The 26,318-nt window shown below is 41.4% G+C and overlaps 2 protein-coding genes across 2 annotated transcripts; both read left to right on the top strand.

Moving 5' to 3' along the window:
- The first annotated feature begins 1,187 nt into the window (after positions 1-1,187).
- LOC141129157 (serine/threonine-protein kinase SBK1-like) lies at positions 1,188-3,163 on the top strand. Its single transcript, XM_073616990.1, has 3 exons — positions 1,188-1,362; positions 1,908-2,110; positions 2,486-3,163. The coding sequence occupies exons 1-3, from the start codon at positions 1,188-1,190 to the stop codon at positions 3,161-3,163; spliced, it is 1,056 nt and encodes a 351-aa protein (XP_073473091.1).
- An 882-nt stretch (positions 3,164-4,045) lies between these two features.
- On the top strand, positions 4,046-25,736 carry LOC141129150 (serine/threonine-protein kinase SBK1-like). The gene is made up of 4 exons (XM_073616977.1): positions 4,046-4,098; positions 23,742-23,917; positions 24,464-24,666; positions 25,059-25,736. The coding sequence occupies exons 1-4, from the start codon at positions 4,046-4,048 to the stop codon at positions 25,734-25,736; spliced, it is 1,110 nt and encodes a 369-aa protein (XP_073473078.1).
- Positions 25,737-26,318: the final 582 nt, after the last annotated feature.

Genomic DNA, 26,318 nt, shown 5'->3' with positions numbered 1-26,318 from the left:
TTTGAATAGATTTTTCTTATTTCACTTGCCATGTATGGTCAGAGTAGAGATCCATCTATGGCTATTTTACAACACTGGCTGTTAGTGTATTGTATGGTTCTTGGTGTAGATGTTCAGGGGCCACCACCACCTATTGACACATAGCTGCAAATATGCTACTTGATATTTTTTTAATTGATTTTATGACTTTGCAAAAACAAAATTTTTACTTTTACTTCTATGAGTGTTGTGTGCCAATAAAGTCCATGGACTGTGGTCCAAAACTGAATACCTTTTTTTGTTTCTTTAAATCTATATTGATTTTTATTATTTCACTTGCCATTTATGGTCAGTATAGATCCATATACAGATTGGAAATCCACAATATGTTGCAATGCTTATTTTTTTAAATACAACCAACCTGATACATGGAGATGATCTGTCTTCATATATCTATGAAGTAAAATTAAAATGTGAAATCTTAGATTGTCTGATAATTCCATGATCCATCAGTTGGGTGTGAAAGCACAATCCAATTTTTTTTAGTATATATTTTTTTAATAGTACTTTGGGTTCCAAATTCCACCATTCCAATTTGTTTTTAATTTATTCAAAAGTGGTCTAATTTCTCTTATGCCTTATTGTTACAATACCAGTGACATTCACACCTCTAATTGTGACTAGAATGTTGGTCATTCTAACCAGCCGATCTCTACAAGTCTTGTAGTTTAGAGATCAGCTTCAGCCAAACCCCATTTCTTGGTTAGTAATCTCTGTCAGCTTAACTTTTATTAAATTCTCATTTAACAAAGAAAAAAAGATGCAAAAACAGAAAGAGAAGTAAAAGATAAAATGGGAGAATACAAAAATCCTTCAGTATCAATATTTCCTCTTTCTTAAACATAACCATGTATAAAGTCTATTCCTATGTATTTCTATACATGCCTATATATCTTTCCTCCCCGTCTTATATAAATACTAATATCATTATTTTTCCTAAAACTCTATTGGACTCCCTTAAAACATAAATCTTAAAATCTCTGTCTGCTTTTAATTGTCATGTGTCCATGTTGGTGAGACTTCATTGGTAACCACACAGAATATGTCATCTCCCCAACTGGGACCCATATGGTTATAAAATACTGACCCTAGATGCTGGGCAATATTCAGAGGGATATTTAATGCTTTTTTGTTGTTGTGATTCTAGAATGGCTTCTAACATCCATGAAGTTACCAAGAACACCGCAAGACATGTCATCCAACTCATCACCAAGACGTCCGAAAATCTGAAGATGATGGAGGTTTCAGAGCACTTTGACCCCATCCAAGAACTTGGGTCGGGGTCATATGGAAAGGTCCTCCTGGCCAAACATCGGGGTTCAGGTAAATGTTATAGCCTAATTCATGTAAGGACATTAATTTCTTAGTATTAGTCGTGCTTTTGAATCATATTAATTTAATGGAACTAGGGTAACAAAACTTTTAAAAAATGCTAAATTGCCAGCAGGTAGAAGAGACTTGTATGTTTGTTCTGGAAAAAAAAATGCAGAGTCTGACATCCAAGATCCAAGAATCAATAGAATTGCTTATCTGCAGACAATCAGTAGGACAACTTTGAAGCCACGTGTACACACAATTTGTTTAGCTTCTGAATATTATCCTGAGCATTGTGTACAGGAAACAATCACAAAGCATTAACCTTGCTTTAAGCAGCATTTTTTTAAGTTCCTAAAGCTGCTTCCAAGTACCTTTTCAAAGTAAGTTCTTAAAGCATCCCTCACTTCCAGTTTTAGGGTGATGATTATGTAACTTAATGAGTCACTGCTGTAGATTTAATCAAGCATTTAGCACACTTTAAAAGGCTTTTAGCAAGTTTCTGCATAGGTTTATGTTACTAATTCTCTTTTTTCTCTCTCTCTGTTTGACAGGTCAGTTAGTGGCTGTGAAGCTGCTTAGCAAACAGAAGGTCCCAATGGACAACTTTCTGGTTGAATATGGGATGTCTATCAGCCTCAGCGGCCATCCCAACATCATCAGAACCCATGAAGTTGCCTTTCATACAAACAGAGACTATGTGTTTGTCCAGGAGGTGGCGACAGCTGGAACTCTTCATTCCTTAATACAGCCAAATGTAAGTTTGTATGAAAAATGAATAATCTTTACATAATCTTTACATTAAGAAAAGATATCATCTCTGCCCTCAAGACTCCCCACTCATTACAGTGAGTTGGGTCGGATATTGTGTCATTTGATTTATAGGCTTGATTTTAGATATGTAATGTTCTCAGCTGTGAAGCAAGGTTAAGAAAGATAGTCCTGGATCTTGCACCATCTATGGTGATTCTCATATTTGTATACCAACAGGTTTCCTTTAAGCATCCTTTCAAGTGTATTGAGCTAATATTCTATGTCCCTGTATGATGGATAAGATAGGCTTCTTATTTGATTACATTTTGCCATGGTGGTGTCTAGTAACTAATTTCGTCCTGTTTTGTTCTTGTTATAGGTTGGTTTAAATGAAGAGACAGTAAAGAAGTGCGTTCCTCAGATTGCCAGTGCATTGCAATACATGCACAACAGAGGGATGGTCCACTGTGATATCAAGCCAGACAATATCCTGCTAATGGACTTTGAATGTAATGTTATCAAAGTGGCAGACTTTGGACTGGCAAGGCTCCAGGGAACTGAAGCACCATCCTTGTCCGGGTTCATACCCTACACAGCTCCGGAACAGTGTAACTTGAAACCAGGAGAACAATTGCTTCTACACCCGAGCATTGATATCTGGGCCTTTGGGGTCATGGTTTACATCGCTATGACTGGATACTTTCCTTGGCTAGGAGCAGAGGTTCATGATCCAATGTACAGAGAATTTGCTTGGTGGCAAGTCAGAAAGGATCTGACCTTAGCACCGGAAAAGTGGATGAAATTCTCTCTTGAAGCCAGGAAAATGTTCTGGGACCTTTTGGCCCTCAATGCATCCGAGAGGTGCTCAGCCATGGACATTCTAATATATTTTCATGTACCATGGAAAACAGAAAATTATACAAGGAGCACTGCAATACATATGGCCTACAGAGAACATGATGTACATTCCAGAGCTACAGCAAGTGCCGCCTTGTGTCTTCTACCTGATCACGAGACAACTTCACTTTCCATAGGAGCTGAGGTGGAAATTTCATAAAAAATTTTGATCACCTGGTAATCAAGGGACCAAATTGCCGAATGAACGCTGGGGATTTGTAAAAGTGACATAGTTGGAGGGTAAGAACGTAGAAATCGTAGAACACTGTTGATTTTTTGCTCACGTGATTGCTTATCTACAGTATTGTTTTTTAGGAATTATGGATCAAAGCATCATAAAACTGTAAGATGGCCCTGGAAGTGATATGTTTCAGGAAAAAAAAAAAAAAAATCATAGTGTGGGCAAAACTCTATATGATAGGTAGGGTATAGTCAAACGTTAGGTCCGAGCATAAGTTCAAATTGAACATTCTCGGTTTGGCTGTTTTATAGAAGATCTGAAATTTAAGGATATTTGGCTGGAATTCCTCCCACCAAAATGTCCCCCAATGCATTTCTTTAGCTAACGCTGGCTAAGGTCATATACTTGACCTCTAGTCAGGTGCAAGATGTCAGCCAATGTTGGGTCACAGATTAATTTCAGCCCACACACTGTAAAGGCTGACATTGCAGCACCCTTTTGTCAGTGTGTTGGTGAATTTAGTGTGAGTGAAGGACAACTGACATTTGTTAAAGTGATTGTAAACCCTTACAATCCACTTTGTACTACAGGTAAGCCTATAATAAGGCCTAGAATAAGGCTTACCTGTAGCTACCCTAGATATCTCCTAAACCTGCACAGTTTAGGAGTTATCCCCAGTATCAGCATGTGCCGACATCATCGGCACATGTGCATTGAAACAATGGCACGTTTGTGCCGTTGCTTCAGCTAGTGTGCCGTTACTGGCGGCTCCCACGTGCATGTGCGGGAGTGACGTCATTGCGGCTTAGGCCAATCAAAGCGCCAGAGCCCGCGCAATACCCGGAAATAACTCCTGGAGCGATGTCACCGGCCGGAGCTGTGTACTGGGACCGCTTCCAGGGCTTCCATCTAAGGTGAGTATTTCATAATGAGCTTGTATGCTATGCATACTAGCTCATTATGTCTTTGTCTTGCAGGTTTTTGTTTTATGTTTTTTAGTGGGTTTACAACTACTTTAAAGGGAAAGACGGGTTAGTGTTGTGTGCTTTCAGTATGGTGCTTTAAACTGTATTCAGTGTTATATGTATTAGAATATTGTATGCTGTATACAGTTTTCTATTGATGCTTTTATAGTAAATTGCAGTATCTGTGGCTTTGGAGAGTGGAGTGTAAGCCCCTTGTATTCACTGCAATATAAAAAGACCCAATAGTTCATTTTAGGAATGCTTTTTTAATTTTGTGATGTTACTTAACATTTTGTAGCTAATAGTAGCTAGTTTGTTTTCTTTTAAATTAAGCCAAAAAAAGTTTAGGTTTTGTCTTAGTGTTTTGAGTGGGAGTTTTTAGATTTATTTTGTTTTGTTTGGGTCATTTATTTTTATTACCAAACATGGTCATTTTCTGGGCTAACGGGCAAAGGGTTCAAAAAAAAAAAAACAAAGAAAAAACAAACAGCATGGGGGCCTGTCTTGAGTAACATTCACAAATTCAAAAAAATCCATTGGACTAATATTCACAAAAGGAAAACTGTGTTACATTGCCATTTCCTTTGCTATTTAACAAAAAAGATGGCAGACCCCCCTCCAAAGGTCCCCAAAAATAGTATCCTCTTCCATCATTTCCATTCTCAATATTTATCCTCCTCCATCTCTATTCTATCTCCTCCTACATCTCCATCTTCATTTTCACTCCTCATCCTTTATCTCCTTTCTCACTACTCCTCTTCTCCATTCCCACTCTTCCATCTCCATTCCCACTCTTCCATCTCCATTCCCACTCTTCCATCTCCATTCTCGATACTTTCCTCCTCCTCCTCCTCCTCCTCCTTCATCTCTATTGTAATTCCTCCTCCTCCCCATCTTCATTCTCACTCTTCCATCTCCATTCTTGCTCTTCCTTCTCCATACTTATCCACCTCCTTCATCTCTGTTCTAAATCCTTCTCCCTCCCCATGTTCATTCTCACTCTTCCATCGCCATTCTCACATCTCCATTGTTACATCTTTCATCTCCATTCTCAATACTTCTCCTCCTCATTCATTTCTAGTCAAATTGCTCATCTTTCTCCATCTTCTTTCTCACTCCTCCATCTGCATTCTCATTCCTCCTCCATCCTCATTCCTTGTCATGGAAAGGTGTTCCTTACAATGGTGATATTTACTTGTCTACCTTGATACCGTATATCTTTGTATGACTTTACAATAATCACTGGTGATTTTTTTGTACTGGTGACTTTATAAGATAGTTACTGAAGCTAACCTCTGTTCTTTCTACTTATTTTTACTACTTCCGAGTGTCACAACCCGGGGCAACAAACATCAGTGCCAAGTCTCCAGACATTACATCATCAACGTAGAAATGAAGAATATATCCAGACAACGAGAAATTCCAGCAAAAGACCCAGAAGCTATCAAACATCACCACCGATTGTCGCCACCACCTTATTGTCACCAGCATCTTATCAATCGTCACAAACATCTGACAGATGACCAAAGACTGAACACCTTGCATCTTTTCTCTTTTATATACTTATGTCAAATCTGTAATAAATTAATAAGACTTTTTCAGCATATATTTGGTGTTTTGTCTGATCTCTTATACTCCAGTATGTGCCTTCAAGTTAGGCCTCACTGACTGAGATAACTCCACAACTCTCCTCCCCCCCCCTTCGTACTCCTCATCCTTCATTCTACCTCCTCATTCATTCTCAATTCTCTTCCTCCTCCTTTATTCTTAGTTCTTCTCCTCCTCCTCCTCTATTTTCACTCAACCACCTCTATTCTCAGTCCTCCTCCATTCTTAGTCCTCCCCTTTCAGTGCCACTTCTGCTCCTCTTCCTCCTTCTCCCCAGTTTCATTCCTCCTCCTCCTTCTCCATTCTCACCCCTGTTCAGGGGCGTTGCTAGGTGGCAAAAAGACCAGGGGCTTCAGCCTGAAGTCCAAGGCCAACACGGGGGGCAGGGGGCTCTAGGGGCGTGGGTTTTTTTTTCATTTTTTCCTGTTTTTTGTTCTTGACATTAATTCTGGACATATGTCTAAGCAAAATCTTTAAATATAGTTTTAATATAATAACAATAATACATATAATAATAAAGAAGGACAGAATTGTAAAGAGCTGTGCAAACTGTTGGCGCTATATAAATCCTGTATAATGATAGTAATTTTTCTATAGGTGCAACAATTGGAAAATTGGACAACATAGTTAATCAATTATTATAACAACTGTATACTAATAATAATATTTTTGGACATCACGTGATGTCAAAAGGGGCGGTACCACCGGGTGACATAGCCTGTTCACCCCACCCCCTGCTTATATAAGAACTGTCAAAGTGCACAGCGGGCAGTTGGCTGGGAGGCATCCCAGGAGGTGGAGTGGGTTTTTTTTTTCTATTTTTCAGGTGTGTCAGGTGTCCTGATTGACGATGGATTACATTGAGGGACATTTTTTTTATTTTTATTTGTTAATAAAGGATTTGTCAAAAACTCTGTCTTGTGGTTTTTGTTTTTTGACACTTTTTTGGAGAATGGGTAATGGTATGATGTACCCGATACCCATTCACATGGGGGGGGCGGGATCCAATAAGGCCACTGTCCACAGACCCCGACAACCACAGCTCAGGGTTGCTGCGGCATGTTCTTTACATTGAACAGATGTGCCATTTTACAGGCAGACTAAGGGGACCCTCCAGGCATGGTATTTAAAGGAATTTTTCATTTTTATTCTTTCACTTTAGGCATCTTTAAAATCACTGCTCCTTAAAAAAAACAATTGTTTTAAAAACTTTTTCTTGCATTGATACATGTCCCCCAGGGCAGTACCCGGGTCTCCATACACTTTGTGTGGCAATAACTTGCATATTAGCCTTTAAAATTAGGACTTTTTATTTTTCATGTTCGTGTCCCATAGACTTTAATAGAGTTTGCATGTTCGCTTGAACTTTTTGCCTGTTTGAGATGTTCTGCTGCGAACTGAACGGGGAGGTGTTCGGCCGATCCCTACTCCCTTGTTATCTCTCGCCTTGACTAATGCAACTCCATTCTCATTGGCCTACCTCTCCATAGGCTATCCACCCTTCAGTCTGTCATGAATGCTGCTGGCAGACTTATCCACCTTACCAACCACTCAGTGTCTGCCAACCCTCTCCGTCAATCCCTTCGCTGGCTCCCAATCACCCAAATTAAATTCAAAATACTAACTACAACATACAAAGCCATTCACAACTCTGCCCCGAGCTACATCACCAATCTTGTCTCCAAATATCACCCAAATCGCCCTCTCCGCTCTTCTCAAGACCTCCTACTCTCAAGCTCTCTAGTCTCCTCCTCCAATCTGTCTGGCCGTCTCCTACTCCTGCAGGCAATCCCTGAAAACTTATCTCCTTAGGGAAGCATATCATTCCTCCAACTAATCTTTTACCACTTCCATCAGCTCATTCCCCACAGTAACAACCTTTTGTACCACCTGCCCCACCATATTAGATTGTAAGCTCTTCTGGGCCTCGTAATCCTCTTGTATTTTATTGTATTGTAATCGTATTGTCTCCCTGTTAATGTAAAGCACTATGTAAACTGTTGGCGCTATATAAATACTGTATAAATATAATAATGATACCTTATTCATATAAAGGCAGTAATTATATGTAGAAAAATCCAACAGGCTGGTTCTACCCAAGACAATCAATAGATCAACTTGGGTATAGATCGACTTAGGTACAATCAGCCTGCCCTTACATGGATTGAAAACTCAGGCGGTCCCTGCTGAATCGGCCTGATTGTGATCCATGTACTGGAATATTCTGTACACAGGATTTCAGACACAAACTTTATAATAACAATGGTATCTGCCCTGAATAATCAGAGTCTACACCCAATAGACAATAGACAGGAGATATGGTGGACAATGGTGATGGGATAGACTACAAACAGTAAACATACAATGAACAATAGTACAGGTGAACCCTCCCAGGCAGACAATAGGAACAGTAAACAATGACAGTATTATGCCAATAACTACCGAAAACCAATTCAACAGAAATACCATTTTTTTTACCACAAATGATTCTGCCTTTCTGAAAAAAATACAGTGCATTTAGTGGACGCAAAATCTAAATATTAAAATATATCAAATTAAAAAATCATTGTTAAGGCTTTTAAAAGTAACAAAAAAACAAGCTTTTTTTCCTTTAGAGCATAACAAAAATCTGTAAAAAATCAGAACTGTAAGGCTTTTTACAAAAACAAAAAAATATGCCTGATGACAATAAAACCAAACTGAAAAGAAAAATCCAAGATATAAAATAAAGCATGTTGTGTCTTTCTCCTCTCCTCTCCTCTCCTCTCCTCTCCTCTCCTCTCCTCTCTCTCTTCTATCTCCTTTCTCTTCTACCTCTCTCTCTCTCCTCTCTCTCTTCTACCTCCTTCTCTCTCTCTCTCTCTCTCTCCCTCTCTCTCTCTCTCCCCCTCCTTTCTCTCCTACCTCTCTCTCTCTCTACCTCTCTCTACTCTCTCTCTCCTACCTCTCTCTCCTACCTCTCTCTCACCTCTCTCTCACCTCTCTCTCCTCTCTCTCACCTCTCTCTCTCCTCTCTCTCTCTCACCTCTCTCTCCCCTTTTTCTCTCTCTCTCCCTTTTTCTCTCTCTCCCCCCTTTCTCTCTCTCCCCCCTTTCTCTCTCTCTCCTCTCTCTCCTCTCTCTCCCCTTTTTCTCTCTCCTTTCTCTATCTCCTCTCTCCTCTCTCTCTCACCTCTCTCTCACCTCTCTCACCTCTCTCTCACCTCTCTCTCACCTCTCTCCCCTCTCTCTATTCCCTTTCGCCCTGCAGATGTTTGTTGGCTGTCCCTCCTCTACACTGAATCCAGGGCTGGGACCGATCATGTGACCAGACTGGAGCACACTCAGAATTGTTAAAGTGTAAGTCCACCCCAACATTAAAATCCTGGCATCTACAGACATCCACAATCTAACACTATCCTATCTAGCCCTGTAAAGAAGAAATCAGTATACATACCTTTTTTGAAGCCGATCCGATCTGGTCTCCAGTGGCAAAAGCTCTGCAGAGGACACAGCCGACAAAGGATGTGAAATGAATGGGGAGTGACGTCACCCATAGAGTTACTATGGGGCTCCCGTTGTCTGCTGTTTCCTCTGCACCCACCTCCACAGCAAAGCCGCAGGTGACAGCTCAACATGGGAATTGAGGCAGTTCAAAAAAGTATGTATACTGATTTTTAATTTACAGGGCTAGATAGGTTAGTGTTATGGGGCGTACACACGGTCGGACTTTTCGTCTACAAAAGTCCGACAGCCTGTCCGACAGACTTCCGGCGGACTTTCGGCGGACTTGCGGCAGACTTTCTAACGAACGGACTTGCCTACACACGACCACACAAAAGTCCGACGGATTCGTACATGATGACGTACACCGGACTAAAATAAGGAAGTTGATAGCCAGTAGCCAATAGCTGCCCTAGCGTGGGTTTTTGTCCGTCGGACTAGCACACAGACGAGCAGATTTCGGGGTCCGTCGTAGTTACGACGTAAAGATTTGAAGCATGTTTCAAATCTAAAGTCCGTCAGATTTGAGGCTGAAAAAGTCCGCTGAAAGTCCGGGGAAGCCCACACACGATCGGATTACCAGCCAGCTTTAGTCCGTCGGCGTCCGTTGGACTTTTGTAGACGAAAAGTCCGACCGTGTGTACGCCCCATTAGATTGTGGATGTCTGTAGATGCAGGGATTTTAGTGTTAGGGTGGACTACTACTTTAAGTATAGACATATTTTATTTTACAGGCTAGATAGAATAGTCTTAGAATGGGGGATGGGAGTAGATTTAGGCTTAGTTATCCCCCAGTTTTTGCTATGCTTGTCCCAAGGTCACAAGAACTTGTAAGATTCCCCCCTCTATTTTTGTTCTGGTGACAACCTTTGGTGATTATGGTCACAAGTACAAAGAGAGAGGTGCCCCCTCAAGAGGGACACAGAGCTATAAAAACCTGACAGGTGTTCTGGTGGTTCAGAGATTCCTCCTAACCTTATTTTTCCTCAAGTGTCTGGATTGCTATAGACCTAACGTTCACAGACTTACATGGAGTGTTACTGATTGATGGGCATCTATCTAATCAATCTTATCATGTCTGACTAATCCTATGAGGACTGGATCTTTTCAGATATTATTTTGTAGCCATTAGTCTTACCAACCTAACAGTTCAGCCCCTTGGAGAGAAAAAACACACATGTACAGGAGTGATGAAGGTGGCCACCCTTACTGCTTTTCTTAACAAAGGATTTCTTCTAAGCTGATATATGGAGTTGGTTCCCTTTGCTTAGATATACTAACCTGGCACCAGATTGTTCTCAGCCTATAGTCATGTCTTTCAGCCAACAGTATCACCTGTCATTAAAAGAATACCCCTCCATCAGCTTATTCTCAGAACATGGACATATAATGCAACATATAACTCAAATATATTCATACTCTAACAAAAATATATTTCTAATTACGGGATTTTTACGGGATAATTACCCGCATTGCAACTAAATCAGCTATTGTGGTCCCCGGAAAATTGTCTATCGTTCACTCTAAATTGGCAGATTCTTTGAAGTTAGAACTTATTTCAAATGTGGTATTATCTATCTTTTGGCTCCTCAAGATATATTTCTGTCCTTTCTTTTGGCCGGAGAAAGTCAGAAAGTTGTCTTATGAGCAACAAGAGATATTAATTTTTAATAGTTTCAGACACGGTTAAACACCCCCTTTTATAGTTGGTTGGGGCTGTCCCGGGGTTATTTTACATTTTTAAGAGAAATAATTTTATTGTTGTGTTGATGTCTTTGATTATGTGATGAAATATTAATCACCAGAAATGTCAATTTTGTATGAAGTTGTTTAATTTATACTTGTATATTAATAAATTCTATATACTTATTAATTGATTAACAAACTCAGGAAATGATTGTGGTATACTACTGATTGTCTAAACAAAATTCATATTTTATTAAGTTATTTATTAGTTGCCGTAATAGGCTGGAGGCACTGCGAAACACTTTACTTTTATTCAGACAGTTTTTTTTTTATAATTTACCATTTGCCAAAACAATACATTTTTATTTTATTAAAATTTCCCATATTTATTATCATCAAAATTCTATACCACACTCACAACAATGGCAGCCGGTTCGACAGAAGCCAGTCATTTGGCCGACTTCTTTTGGACGAGCATGCTGGAAAACCAGCAGCAGACCGGATCTCAATCAGCACTTTCAGCCAATGGCAGAGAGCCCTGACCGGAGTGTTCTGGTGGGGGGGGGGCTGTCCCCCTATCAGAACACAATAGCTCAGTTGGGGAGATCGCTCTACTAACATTGGATTGTTAGTACATGGGCTCTGGCCGGAGCTGTCAGATTTTTTTTCCGTTCAATTCACAAAAAAAACCCTAATGGTGTATACCAGGCTTAAGGAGTATCTTTACATTTAGCATCACATACAAATTAATTGTTTTTATGTTTAAACGCTACAAAGTAGGTAAGTATGAGCTACAAAGCAGATGGAACACATGGTTTCCAAGTAATTACATTAAAACTTTTCACTAACAAGTTGAGATAATGCAAAGAAAATAAGTATATGTAAAATAAATAACACAAAGGTAACCAAAAAACATAATATTTTTAAACTATTAGTCTGAGACTGGAGTATTCAGTACACCTAAGGTGTTGAAGCATAGACATTTACCATAACAATACGATCTACCCTGAACAGTTTCAGTCTACACCCAACAAACAATATATAGAGGAGGAACTGAGAACAATGGTGACAGGATTCAGTAATTACAGGAAACAATCAAACAATTGTAGAGGTGATACCTCTACATACCTAGACAAACATTTGACAATGGATTCCAATTCCAACGCCCAAAAAATAGTAGAGGTGATCACCTAGACAATGGCTTCCATTTCCACCAACCAACAATGATCTACCAATGGTAATCTTGATCAGCTTGAACCCCCCCAATAGGGATGAGCTTCGTGTTCGAGTCGAACCCATGTTCGACTCGAACATCGGCTGTTCGATCGTTCGCCGAATTGCGAACGTTATGGGCCGTTCGCGCTAAATTCGTGTGGCGCGTCACGGCCCATAATTCACTGCGGCATCGCAGTGCATTGCTGGCTGATGATTGGCCAAGCATGCACTATGACCCGCATGCTTGGCCAATCACAGCGCTGTCAGTAGAGAGAGCTGTAATTGGCCAAAGCCAGGGTGGCTTTGGCCAATTACGGCTCAGGGCATTTAGTACACACCCCACACTATATAAGGCCGCCTGCACGGCGGCCCTGTGTAGTGTGTGTTCCGGTGTGCTGAGAGATAGAGAGAGAGAGAGACAGTGTCATTTGATTTGAGTTAGATAGATTAGGCAGAACAGTCAGTCAGTTAGCTGCACTTACAGTGTATTGTGTATATATATGCATCCCAGGTGTTGCATATATATATATACACTGTATTCAGTTTAGCTAGATCCGTTCCTGTTATCTTCTATCTAGACTATTTACATTTAATGCAGTGCGTCCTGCTCACAGTGTTCAGCTAGATCCGTTCCTGTTATCTTCTAGACTATTTACATTTAGTGCAGTGCGTCCTGCTCACAGTGTTCAGCTAGATCCGTTCCTGCTATTTACATTTAGTGCAGTGCGTCCTGCTCACAGTGTTCAGCTAGATCCGTTCCTGTTAAATTCCTACTGACCGGCAGGCTTGTCTGGTTACAGTATATAAAGCTACCTGAAGAAAATTACAGGTGTTCTATTTGATCCTATTAGTACCACGGTCAGGCAGCTAGACTATTTACATTTAGTACAGTGTGTCCTGCTCACAGTGTTCAGCTAGATCCGTTCCTGTTATCTTCCTACTGACAGGCAGGCTTGTCTGGTTACAGTATATAAAGCTACCTGAAGAAAATTACAGGTGTTCTATTTGATCCTATTAGTACCACGGTCAGGCAGCTAGACTATTTACATTTAGTACAGTGCGTCCTGCTCACAGTGTACAGCTAGATCCGTTCCTGTTATCTTCCTACTGACAGGCAGGCTTGTCTGGTTACAGTATATAAAGCTACCTGAAGAAAATTACAGGTGTTCTATTTGATCCTATTAGTACCACGGTCAGGCAGCTAGACTATTTACATTTAGTACAGTGCGTCCTGCTCACAGTGTTCAGCTAGATCCGTTCCTGTTATCTTCCTACTGACAGGCAGGCTTGTCTGGTTACAGTATATAAAGCTACCTGAAGAAAATTACAGGTGTTCTATTTGATCCTATTAGTACCACGGTCAGGCAGCTAGACTATTTACATTTAGTACAGTGCGTCCTGCTCACAGTGTTCAGCTAGATCCGTTCCTGTTATCTTCCTACTGACAGGCAGGCTTGTCTGGTTACAGTATATAAAGCTACTTGAAGAAAATTACAGGTGTTCTATCCCAGCTTAGTGCAGCTACAGGCCATTAGTATGTCTGGAAGGCCAAGAAGGAGAGGCAGACAGTCACAAGCCAATAAGAGAGGGCAAGCAGGCTCTGTGTCTAGTGCTGGTCGTGGAGACGGTGCATCCTCATCAGCACGTGGCCATGGGACACGCTTGGCCTTTTTTTCGGCAGCTGGCCATGTTGAGCCGCAACATGCGGAAGACTTGGTCGAGTGGATGACCAAGCCGTCCTCATCCTCCTCATCCTCTCTCACCCATGCCCAGGGTGCTTTGTCTGGCAAAGCAGCGGCCTCTTCCCTCAGCTCAATGTCATCAGTGACTCCTTCCCTAGCTCCACCATGTCCTCATGAGGATTCCCTCGAACTGTTTGACCACAGTGTTGGGTACATGCTCCAGGAGGATGCCCAGCGTTTGGAAGGCTCTGATGACGATACTGAGCTCGATGAAGGCAGTAACATGAGCGCGGACAGAGGGGGTGCCCAAGAAGGACAGCAATCTGGCAGTCATGCTCCCCCTGCTGCAGCATACTGCCAGGTTTGCTCCAGTGATGAGGAGGGAGGGGATGATGAGGTCACTGACTCAACGTGGGTGCCTGATAGGAGAGAGGAGGAGGAGGAGGAGGAGGAGGAGGAGGAGGAGGAGGAGGAGGCGGCAGCACATCACCAACGAGGCAGGATGCCCTCCAGGGGCCAGCCTAAGGGCAGCACATTGACTGCATCACACCCCAAAGCTCCACATGTGCAGGGCGCTGCAGTCTCTGCGCGTTATTCAAAAAGTTCTTTGGTGTGGGCCTTTTTTGAGACGAGTGCATCAGATCGCACCGCTGCTATTTGCAACATATGTCTCAAGCGTATCTCGCGTGGCCAAAATATCTCCCGCTTGGGTACCACATGCTTGACCAGACATATGTTGACCTGCCATGCAGTTCGTTGGCAAGCGTATCTAAAAGACCCACACCAAAGAACAAAGAGGATCTCTCCTTGCTCCTCATCAGCTGAGATTTCCAACCCCACTAGACCTTCAGTCCTCTCTGAGACCTGCAGTGAGAGGAATGAAGGTGTAGAATTAGGTGTGTCACAGCCAAGTACTTGTGGGCAATCTGCTTTTGGTACACCGACGTCAGATTGTACCAGGCAAATTTCCCTGCCCCAGCTGCTGCACCGCCGAAAGAAGTTTGCTCCCAGCCATCCACATGCCCAGCGGTTGAATGCTAGCTTGGCAAAATTGCTAGCACTTCAACTGCTGCCTTTTCAGTTGGTAGACTCTGCCCCCTTCCGTGAGTTTGTGGAATGTGCGGTTCCTCAGTGGCAGGTACCCAAACGCCACTTTTTCTCACGGAAGGCGATTCCGGCTCTCTACCGGCATGTGGAAGGCAATGTCCATGCCTCGCTGGACAGGGCGGTCAGCGGTAAGGTGCATATTACCGCTGACTCATGGTCCAGCAGGCATGGACAGGGACGTTACCTAAGTTTCACGGCGCATTGGGTGACTCTGCTGGCAGCTGGGAAGGATGCAGGACAAGGTGCAGTAGTGTTGGAGGTTGTTCCGCCACCACGCCTCCAAAATGCTGATTGTGACACACCTCTCTCCTCCACCCCCTCCTCTTCTTCTTCCTCCATGGCCTCTTCCTCGGAACCAGCGGTGCTCCGTAGGCGTTCAAGGGGCTACGCAAGTACGCAGGCCAAAAGATGCCATGCGGTGCTTGAGCTGGTGTGCTTGGGGGACAGGAGCCACACTGGGGCAGAGGTTCTGTCAGCTCTGCAGGGGCAGGTTCAGAGGTGGTTGACGCCACGCCAACTTAAGGCAGGAATGGTGGTTTGCGACAATGGCACCAACCTCCTCTCTGCCCTCCGACAGGGACAAATGACCCATGTGCCCTGTTTGGCTCACGTCCTTAACTTGGTGGTGCAGCGGTTCTTGGGCAGGTACCCGGGCTTACAGGATGTCCTGAGGCAGGCCAGGAAAGTCTGTGTGCATTTCCGCCGGTCATATAATGCCAGTGCTCGGCTGACGGACCTCCAAAAGGAGTTTAACCTGCCCAAGAACCGCCTAATCTGTGACATGCCCACCAGGTGGAACTCAACGTTGGCCATGCTGCAGCGGCTGCACACGCAGCAGAGGGCCATCAATGAGTACCTGTGCGACTATGGCACCAGGACAGGGTCAGGGGAGCTTGGTTTTTTTTCCCCACGCCAGTGGGCCATGATCAGGGATGCATGCACTGTCCTGTCACCATTCGAGGAGGCCACGAGGATGGTGAGCAGTGACAGTGCATGCATCAGTGACACTGTCCCCCTTGTCCACCTGTTGGAGCACACGCTGCGTGGAATAATGGACAGGGCACTTGAGGCAGAACAGAGGCAGGAAGAGGAGGACTTCCTTAGCTCTCAAGGCCCCCTTTATCCAGACAGTGTTCCTGCGTGCCCGCCGATCACACAGGAAGAGGACGAGGAGGAAGAGGAGGAGGAGGAAGATTGTGTCAGTATGGAGGTGGAGCCTGGCACTCAGCATCAGCAGCAGTCTTTAAGGGATCAGTCCCAAGAAACACATGGACTTGTACGTGGCTGGGAGGAGGTGGCTGCGGACCATGTCGTTCTTAGTGACCCAGAGGACTCCGGACCGAATGCCTCAGCAAACCTACGCTGCATGGCCTCCCTGATCCTGCAAAGCCTGCGTAAGGATCCTCGTATTCGTGGTATCAAGGAGAAGGACCAATACTGGCTGGCAACCCTCCTTGATCCACGTTACAAGGGTAAGGTTGCGGACCTTATCTTGCCATCGCAGAGGGAGCAGAGGATGAAACATCTTCGGGAGGCCTTGCAGAAAGGTCTGTGCAACGCGTTCCCAGAGACTGGGAGGTTACAAACTCCTGTTTCTGGACAACGTGTTGCTGAGGCTTCGGTCAGTCAAAGAAGGAGCGGTGGAGAAGGTGGCCGTCTGACCGATGCGTTCAGACAATTTTTTGGTCCGCAGCCCCAAGGTATGATCGGTTCCAGCAACCATCGCCAGCGTCTGTTTTACATGGTGCAGGAATACCTAGGGGCAAGATCAGACTTGGACACCTTTCCCACCGAAAATCCTCTGGGTTACTGGGTCTTGAGGATGGATCACTGGCCAGAGCTTGCACAGTATGCAATTGAGCTACTGGCCTGTCCTGCATCCAGCGTTCTTTCGGAACGCACATTCAGTGCTGCTGGAGGCGTGGTAACCGATCACAGGGTGCGTCTGTCCACCGACTCGGTCGATCGGCTGACCTTCATAAAAATGAATGAGTCTTGGATCACCACCAGCTACCAAGCACCTGATGCTGATGTAACCGAATAATTTTTTTTGAAATCTCAGATCCCTTCAAAGACTGCCTATGCTGATGCTGAGTGACTATCCCTGAGTAATTATCCTCTTCCTCCTCAATCATCACGCTGATAGCTTGTAAGAACATTTTTGGTTCTGGGCGCCACCACCAGTGCCTAAGGCACAATTTTTCAGCCCCTGTTTAACAGGGGCGTGTAATTACAATTTTTGATGTAATACTTTGCAGCAGGGCTCGTTCCTGCATTCCAACTAGAGTGTCTGTGAGGGGTTGCAGTGTTGTGGCACCAGCACCAGTGCCTAAGGCCCAATTTTTCTGCCCCTGTCTAACAGGGGCGTGTAATTACAATTTTTGATGCAATACTTTGCAGCAGGGCTCGTTCCTGCGTTCCAACTAGAGTGTCTGTGAGGGGTTGCAGTGTTGTGGCACCAGCACCAGTGCCTAAGGCCCAATTTTTCTGCCCCTGTCTAACAGGGGCGTGTAATTACAATTTTTGAAGCAATAATTTGCAGCAGGGCTCGTTCCTGCGTTCCAACTAGAGTGTCTGTGAGGGGTTGCAGTGTTGTGGCACCAGCACCAGTGCCTAAGGCCTAATTTTTCAGCTCCTGTTCAACAGGGGCATGTAATTACAATTCTTGATCTAATATTTCACAGCAGGGCCCTGTGAGGGCTTACAGTGTTGTGGCCACAGCAACACCTAAGGCCCAAATTTCTGCTGAGTATATAGGGCAGGACCCTACTTTCAAACATCTAACTTACAAACGACTCCTACTTGCAAACGGAAGGAGACAACAGGAAGTGAGATGAAATCTACCCCTAGGAAGGGAAATTCTCTCCTGTAAGAGTTAATATGGGAAAACAAGTTCTCCTTTCCACTGATGCTTTCCAATCCTTGTTCCACAAAAAAACCCAAATTTTCAAAAAACATTTTTCATTGGGACAAAAAAGTGAGGTGAAATCTTCTGAAGAGGAGGAAAGACAGCAAAACAAATGTCACAGGGGTGATAACCCTTCCCTATGTTTTCCAAAAAGCTTAGAAAAGATTTTTTGGCTGGAGCTAAACACGTTAAAAATGTTCAAAATTACAAACAGATTCTACTTAACAACAAACCTACAGTCCCTGTCTTGTTTGCACCGCCTGTATACTGCTGTTCAGAGTATATAGGGCCTGGTGGCCCCACACCTTTCCTTATTTTAATTTGGGTGCGGGGTTCCCCTTAATATCCATACAAGACCCAAAGGGACTGGTAATGGACTGGGGGGTACCCATGCCGTTTGTCTCACTGATTTTCATCCATATTGCCATGACCCGACATGACATTAAACCCGCAAGCAGTTTTAAATGAGATTTTTTCCTTTAAAAATGACATTTGGTGCAGGGACTGTTCTAAACATGGGAAACACGCGTCACTTTACAGGCATACTATAGACACCCCCCAGGTACGATATTTAAAGGAATATTTCACTTTTTTTTTTTTACTTTAAGCATCATTAAAATCACTGCTCCCGAAAAAACGGCCGTTTTTAAAAGTTTTTTTTGCATTGATACATGTCCCCTGGGGTAGGACCCGGGTCCCCAAACCCTTTTTAGGACAATACCATGCAAATTAGCCTTTAAAATGAGCACTTTTGATTTCGAACGTTCGAGTCCCATAGACGTCAATGGGGTTCTAACGTTCGTGCGAACTTTCGGTCCGTTCGCGGGTTCTGGTGCGAACCGAACCGGGGGGTGTTCGGCTCATCCCTACCCCCCAATAATAACCTCCCATAAGCAGATCTAGAGGTTGTGGTGAAGGTATTGTCAGACTGGTATAACTTGTGGTAAAAGGATGAGACACTTAAGTGAAAGTCCATCCACAAGAACCTGCATATGGCAATCCAGCAATCTATTAATATACAATGTAATTATCAGTCTTGTTATATTAGCCAGTCTAATAGAGTAGCTGGTTATTTCCTGCATTTCCTCCACATCTGGTCTATGATTCTCTATGCCTTGTTCATTAAGATCTGGCAGCATGGAGGTACACTGGTGAGGCCACCTCTTTATCTTGACCCCCAAAAAAGGCTTTGGATTTTACCCATGTCAAGGGATTTATTAACTTCTTCAGTTAAAACAATTTGGCTCCCAATGTGATCTGGGTCTGTCACAATGGCACACGCTCTGTTTTCTGTATTGTGATGTCAAAGTGAACATTTAGAGTAAAGTGGGGCAGATTCCGGGAAACAAAATACAACAAGTACAACGTGACAGTGAAGATACAAAGATCATCATTTCAAGGAAAGTTCCTCCAGATCTCTCCAATGAACATATAAATGTCGGAGCACATGGGGGATTCTTAGAAGGTACATTCTACTAAAAATGACTAGTAATGCATCCCTCAAACTTTATATCTAAATCTTCTACTTATATAAGAGTAGTGTACACCACAAGATTTTGCAAAGTATTTGGGAAGCTTTTGGAGTTTAAGAATCTTTGTTAAGCCTCGTTGTTTAAAGAATAACTTCAGATTCAGGGCCCATTAACAATGAAGAATTTTAACCTTTATCGATTATTGGTTTCCCCATTTTATAATTCTATATTAATTTGAAGATTATATACTGTATTTATTATTTATATCTGGAAGCATGTATGTGTTTACTTATACAGATGTTTTATACATGATCTTAAAAGTAAACTAATAGCCTAGATCACACTCATGTAGTGACTATTATGAGATCACTTTTTATAGTTTGTAGGCTTATAGCCTCTCGTTGGGTTCCACCCCACCATCGTACCCTTGGGGATTGGATTTGGGAAATGGACAAGCATGTAATGTTTTGAAAAATGTTTAAAAAATATACTTACATTCAATGTAATGCTTCTTAAAAGTTTGTAAAGATATGAAGAAATTGGATAAATACATCACTTTCTAATCTCAATCTTAACATCTTCAGTACCGGGCACTTTTACCCCCTTCCTGCCCAGGGCCAATTTTCAGCTTTCAGCGCTGTCACATTGTGAATGACAATTCCGCGGTCATACAACATTGTACCCACACTAAAGTATCATCATTTTCCTCACACAAATAGAACTTCCTTTTGGTGGTATTTAATCCCCACTGGGTTTCTTGTTTTTTGCTAAATAAATGGAAAAAGTGAAAATTTTGCAAAAGAAAATACAAGTTTTTCTTTGTTTCTGTTATAAAAATTTGCAAATAAATATTATTTCTTAATTAATTTAGACCAAAATATATTATGCTACATTTGTGTGGTGAAAATAACCCAAATCAGTGTATATTATTTGATCTGTGGGAAAGATATGGGATATATCTGAAAAATCAATCAATCCTGAGATCTAAAAGGCCCAAAAATGCCAGGACAGTACAGATACCCCTCAACTGACCCTCTTTGGAAAGTAGACAGTCCAATGTATTTAGTAAGAGGCATGGAGAGTTTTTTGAAGTTGTAACTTTTTGTTAAAAATTATATATATATATATATATATATATATATATCACACCTTGACCAAAGCAATATAAAGGTATTTCTGAATATCTTTGAATATCTCTGAATGTTTTTTTGAATGTTTTTAAATATTTTGAAAAATAGAATAATTTTGAATATTTTTGAAAACTAGATGACAATGTATTAATTATGTGGATGTTATTACTATTTAAACACTTACCGACCGGCTCCTGTACATATACGTTGGCACTTTGAAGATGGATATCTCAGTAAAGGCAGCAGCTGCTGCCACAACCGAGGTATTCATCTATACAGGAGCCAGTCGTTTTTTCCGATAATGGTGGTCTCCGCGGTGGATTTGCCGCGAGATCACCGTTATCGGCGGTGGGAGAGGTGCCACCCCCCTCCCGCCGCTCTCCCGCGCCCTCCGCTGCCCTCCTCTGCTTACTGGAGCCGTCGGTAGCGGCGGAGGCGATCGGGACCTGTCACTTCCTGGGTATGGAGACGAGTGAGGCTAAGATGGCCCCCACCCGTCTCCATACCATAGGAGGGAGGAAGCAACGTCATAACGTCAGCTCCGCCCATATGTCTTAAAGGCATATTTTGTTTGTCATTTTTTTAAACGACTTTTTTTTTTTTCGCATTTAAGTCCAAATATGAGATCTGAGGACTTTTTGACCCCAGATCTCATATTTAAGAGGACCTGTCATGCTTTTTTCTATTACAAGAGGCATTTACATTCCTTGTAATAGGAATAAAAGTTATCCAATTTTTTTTTTTTAAAAACTGTGAAAAAATACTTAAAATAAAGTAAAATAAATAAGAAAAAAAAAACATTTTAAAGCACCCTGTCCCGGCGAGCTTGCGCGCAGAAGCGAACGCATACGTGAGTAGCGCTCGCATATGAAAACGGTGGTCAAACCACACATGTGAAGTATCTCCATGACCGGTAGAGTGAGAGCAATAATTCTAGCCCTAGACCTCCTCTGTATCACAAAACATGCAACCTGTAGAATTTTTTAAACATCGCCTATGGAGATTTTTAAGGGTACAAGTTTGACGCCATTCCACGAGCGGGCGCAATTTTGAAGTGTGACATGTTGGGTATCAATTTACTTGGCATAACATTATATTTCACAATATAAAAAAAATTGGGCTAACTTTACTGTTGTCTTATTTTTTTATTCATAAAAGTGAATTTTTTCCAAAAAAAAGTGTGCTTAGAAGACCGCTGCACAAATACGGTAAGAACAAAAGTATTACAATGACTGCCATTCTATTCTCTAGAGTGTTAGAAAAAAACCAATATATAATGTTTGGGGGTTCTAAATTATTTTCTAGAAAAAAAAACTGTTTTAAACATGTAAACACCTAAAATCCAAAACGAGGCTGGTCCTCAAGTGGTTAATATGGTAACTTGACCTAGGTTTGTATGTTTGTTTTTGTTTTCTTTTCTTTGTTGTTTTTGTTATTAGATGTTTATTTTTTGTAAAAATATTAAAAATAAAAAAATAAATACAAAACAATTAAAACAACAACTTTACATGGTTAAAGTGTGCCAATGTATTTTACTTTAGAATGTTTGGAATATAGCGGTCGATAAAAATGTTCATTACATAATATTTATTACAATCAGTAAAGTTACTTGGTTTCAGGCTGAGGTTTCAACCCTCCACACAACAAAACAGAATACACAAACCCCATTGATATGGACCTACCTGCTCCACCCTTCTCGATCTCTTTCCAAACTCTCCAGTCTTATGGTAATGAGCAGCTCCTGTGTGCTGGCCAATCAGAATCTCCCATCAATTAGCAAAAGCCACTCTCTCCTCCCATATAAACCCCACATATATCCAGCCTTACTTTCACTTATCTTACTATTACTTGAAGCAATAGTGAGTTTATTCTTCCATTGACTACTTCATATTGCAACTATTCCAAGAAAAATTGACAAGTTGGGAAGATTGACAAAGATTCCATTAGTGAAGACCGAGTGGGAAACCATCTGCACCTTCATTTTCTAAGGTTTGTCCTTCAGAGCAGTATAGTTTTTTCCCCTCTAAAATTATTTTTCTTTTTGAACCTGCAGTCTACAGATAACTTAGCATTTAGATAAATAAACAAACTCTTTAATGTTCTTTAAATTTGAATAGATTTTTCTTATTTCACTTGCCATGTATGGTCAGAGTAGAGATCCATCTATGGCTATTTTACAACACTGGCTGTTAGTGTATTGTATGGTACTTGGTGTAGATGTTCAGGGGCCACCACCACCTATTGACACATAGGTGCAAATATGCTACTTGATTTTTTTTTATTGATTTTATGAATTTGATTTTAAACTTTGAAAAAACAAAAATGTTATTTTTACTTCTATGAGTGTTGTGTGCCTATAAAGTCCATGGACTGTGGTCCAAAACTGAATACTTTTTTTGTTTCTTTAAATCTATATCGATTTTTATTATTTCACTTGCCATTTATGGTCAGTGTAGATCCATATACAGATTGGAAATCCACAATATGTTGCACTACTTATTTTTTTAATACAACCAACCTGGTACATGGAGATGATCTGTCTTCATATATCTATGAAGAAAAAATAAAATGTGAAATCTTAGACTGTCTGATAATTCCATGATCCATCGGTTGGGTGTGAAAGCACAATCCAATTTTTTTAATATATATTTTTTTAATAGTACTTTGGGTTCCAAATTCCACCATTCCAATTTGTTTTTAATTTACACAAAAGTGGTCTAATTTCTCTTATGCCTTATTGTTACAATACCAGTGACATTCACACCTCTATTTTTGACTAGAATGTTGGTCATTCTAACCAGCCGATCTCTACAAGTCTTGTAGTTTAGAGATCAGCTTCAGCCAAAACCCATTTCTTGGTTAGTAATCTCTGTCAGCTTTATTTTTATTAAATTCTCATTTAACAAAGAAAAAAGATACAAAAACAGAAAGAGAAGTAGAAGATAAAATGAGAGAATACAAAAACCCTTCAGTATCAATATTTTCTCTATCTTAAACATAACCATGTATAAAGTCTAATCCTATGTATTTCTATACATGCCTATATATCTTTCCTCCCCGTCTTATATAAATACTAATATCATTATTTTTCCTAAAACTCTATTGGACTCCCTTAAAACATAAATCTCAAAATCTCTGTCTGCTTTTAATTGTCATGTGTCCATGTTGGTGAGACTTCATTGGCAACCACACAGAATATGTCATCTCCCCAACCGGGATCCATATGGTTATAAAATACTGACCCTAGATGCTGGGCAATATTCAGAGGGATGTTTAATGCTTTTTTGTTGTTGTGATTCTAGAATGGCTTCTAACATCCATGAAGTTACTAAGAACACCGCAAGACATGTCCTCCAACTCATCACCCAGATGTCCGAAAATCTGAAGATGATGGAGGTTTCAGAGCACTTTGACCCCATCCAAGAACTTGGGTCGGGGTCATATGGAAAGGTCCTCCTGGCCAAACATCGGAGTTCAGGTAAATGTTATAGTTTAATTCATGTAAGGAAATTAATTTCTTAGTATTAGTCATGCTTTTGAATCATATTAATTTAATGGAACTAGTGTAAGAAAACTTTTAAAAAATGCTAAATTGCCAGCAGGTAGAAGAGACTTGTACGTTTGTTCTGGAAAAAAAATGCAGAGTCTGACATCCAAGATCCAAGAATCAATAGAATTGCTTATCTGTAGACAATCAGTAGGACAACTTTGAAGCCACGTGTACACACAATTTGTTTAGCTTGTGAATATTATCCTGAGCATTGTGTACAGGAAGCATTCACAAAGCATTAACCTTGCTTTAAGCAGCGTTATTTTAAGTTCCTAAAGCTGCTTCCAAGTACCTTTTCAAAGTAAGTTCTTGAAGCATCCCTCACTTCCAGTTTTAGGGTGATGATTATGTAACTTAATTAATGTCACTGCTGTAGATTTAATCAAGCATTTAGCACACTTTAAAAGGCTTTTAGCAAGTTTCTGCATCTGTTTATGTTACTAATTCTCTTTTTTCTCTCTCTCTGTTTGACAGGTCAGTTAGTGGCTGTGAAGCTGCTTAGCAAACAGAAGGTCCCAATGGACAACTTCCTGGTTGAATATGGGATGTCTATCAGCCTCAGCGGCCATCCCAACATCATCAGAACCCATGAAGTTGCCTTTCATACAAACAGAGACTACGTCTTTGTCCAGGAGGTGGCGACAGCTGGAACTCTTCATTCCTTAATACAGCCAAATGTAAGTTTGTATGAAAAATGAATAATCCTTACATTAAGAAAATATATCATCTCTGCTATCAATATCTTTAAAGTATTTCTGAGGTTTAAAGACTCCCCACTTATTACAGTGAGTTGGGTCGGATATTGTATCATTTGATTTATAGGCTTGATTTTAGATATGTAATGTTCTCAGCTGTGAAGCAAGGTTAAGAAAGATAGTCCTGGATTTTGCACCATCAATGGTGATTCTCATATTTGTATACCAACAGGTTTCCTTTAAGCATCCTTTCAAGTGTATTGAGCTAATATTCTATGTCCCTGTATGATGGATAAGATAGGCTTCTTATTTGATTACATTTTGCCATGGTGGTGTCTAGTGACTAATTTTGTCCTGTTTTCTTCTTGTTATAGGTTGGTGTAAATGAAGAGACAGTAAAGAAGTGCGTTCCTCAGATAGCCAGTGCATTGCAATACATGCACAACAAAGGGATGGTCCACTGTGATATCAAGCCAGACAATATCCTGCTAATGGACTTTGAATGTAATATTATCAAAGTGGCAGACTTTGGACTGGCAAGGCTCCAGGGAACCGAAGCACCAACCTTGTCCTGGTTCATACCCTACACAGCTCCGGAACAGTGTAACTTGAAACCAGGAGAACAATTGCTTCTACACCCGAGCATTGATATCTGGGCCTTTGGGGTCATGGTTTACATCGCTATGACTGGATACTTTCCTTGGCTAGGAGCAGAGGGTCATGATCCAACGTACAGAGACTTTGCTCGGTGGCAAGTCAGAAAGGATCTGACCTTAGCACCGGAAAAGTGGAGGAAATTCTCTCTTGAAGCCAGGAAAATGTTCTGGGACCTTTTGGCCCTCAATGCGTCCGAGAGGTGCTCAGCCATGGACATTCTAATATATCTTCATGTACCATGGAAAACAGAAAATTATACAAGGAGCACTGCAATACATATGGCCTACAGAGAACATGATGTACATTCCGGAGCTACAGCAAGTGCCGCCTTGTGTCTTCTACCTGATCACAAGACAACTTCACTTTCTATAGGAGCTGAGGTGGAAATTTCATAAAACATTTTGATCACCTGGTAATCAAGGGACCAAATAGCTGAATGCACGCTGGGGATTTGTAAAAGTGACCTAGTTGAGGGTAAGAACGTAGAAATCGTAGAACACTGTTGATTTTTTGCTCACGTGATTGCTTATCTACAGTATTGTTTTTTTGGGAATTATGAATCAAAGCATCATAAAACTGTAAGATGGCCCTGGAAGTGATATGTTTCAGGAAAAAAAAATCATAGTGTGGGCAAAACCCTATATGATAGGTAGGGTAGAGTCAAACGTTAGGTCCGAGCATAAGTTCAAATTGAACATTCTCGGTTTGGCTGTTTTATAGAAGATCTGAAATTTAAGGATATTTCCTCCCACCATAAATGTCCCCCGATGCATTTCTTTAGCTAACGCTGGCTAAGGTCATATACTTGACCTCTAGTCAGGAGCAAGATGTCAGCCAATGTTGGGTCACAGAATAATTTCAGCCCACACACTGTAAGGGCTGACATTGCAGCACCCTTTTGTCAGTGTGTTGGTGAATTTAGTGTGAGTGAAGGACAACTGACATTTGTTAAAGTGATTGTAAACCCTTACAATCCA

The sequence above is a fragment of the Aquarana catesbeiana genome, linkage group LG01, assembly GCF_042186555.1.
Source record: "Aquarana catesbeiana isolate 2022-GZ linkage group LG01, ASM4218655v1, whole genome shotgun sequence".
Classification (NCBI taxonomy): domain Eukaryota; kingdom Metazoa; phylum Chordata; class Amphibia; order Anura; family Ranidae; genus Aquarana; species Aquarana catesbeiana.
Note: the sequence above shows the minus strand (reverse complement) of the source record. Positions and strands in the feature narration are given on the sequence as shown.

Coding starts and splice junctions, on each gene's coding strand:
- LOC141129157 (XM_073616990.1), top strand. CDS start 1,188: ATGGCTTCTAACATCCATGAAGTTACCAAGAACACCGCAAGACATGTC. Junction 1,363..1,907: donor GGCCAAACATCGGGGTTCAG/GTAAATGTTATA, acceptor TCTGTTTGACAG/GTCAGTTAGTGGCTGTGAAG. Junction 2,111..2,485: donor ATTCCTTAATACAGCCAAAT/GTAAGTTTGTAT, acceptor TTCTTGTTATAG/GTTGGTTTAAATGAAGAGAC.
- LOC141129150 (XM_073616977.1), top strand. CDS start 4,046: ATGTCACCGGCCGGAGCTGTGTACTGGGACCGCTTCCAGGGCTTCCAT. Junction 4,099..23,741: donor TTCCAGGGCTTCCATCTAAG/GTGAGTATTTCA, acceptor TTGTGATTCTAG/AATGGCTTCTAACATCCATG. Junction 23,918..24,463: donor GGCCAAACATCGGAGTTCAG/GTAAATGTTATA, acceptor TCTGTTTGACAG/GTCAGTTAGTGGCTGTGAAG.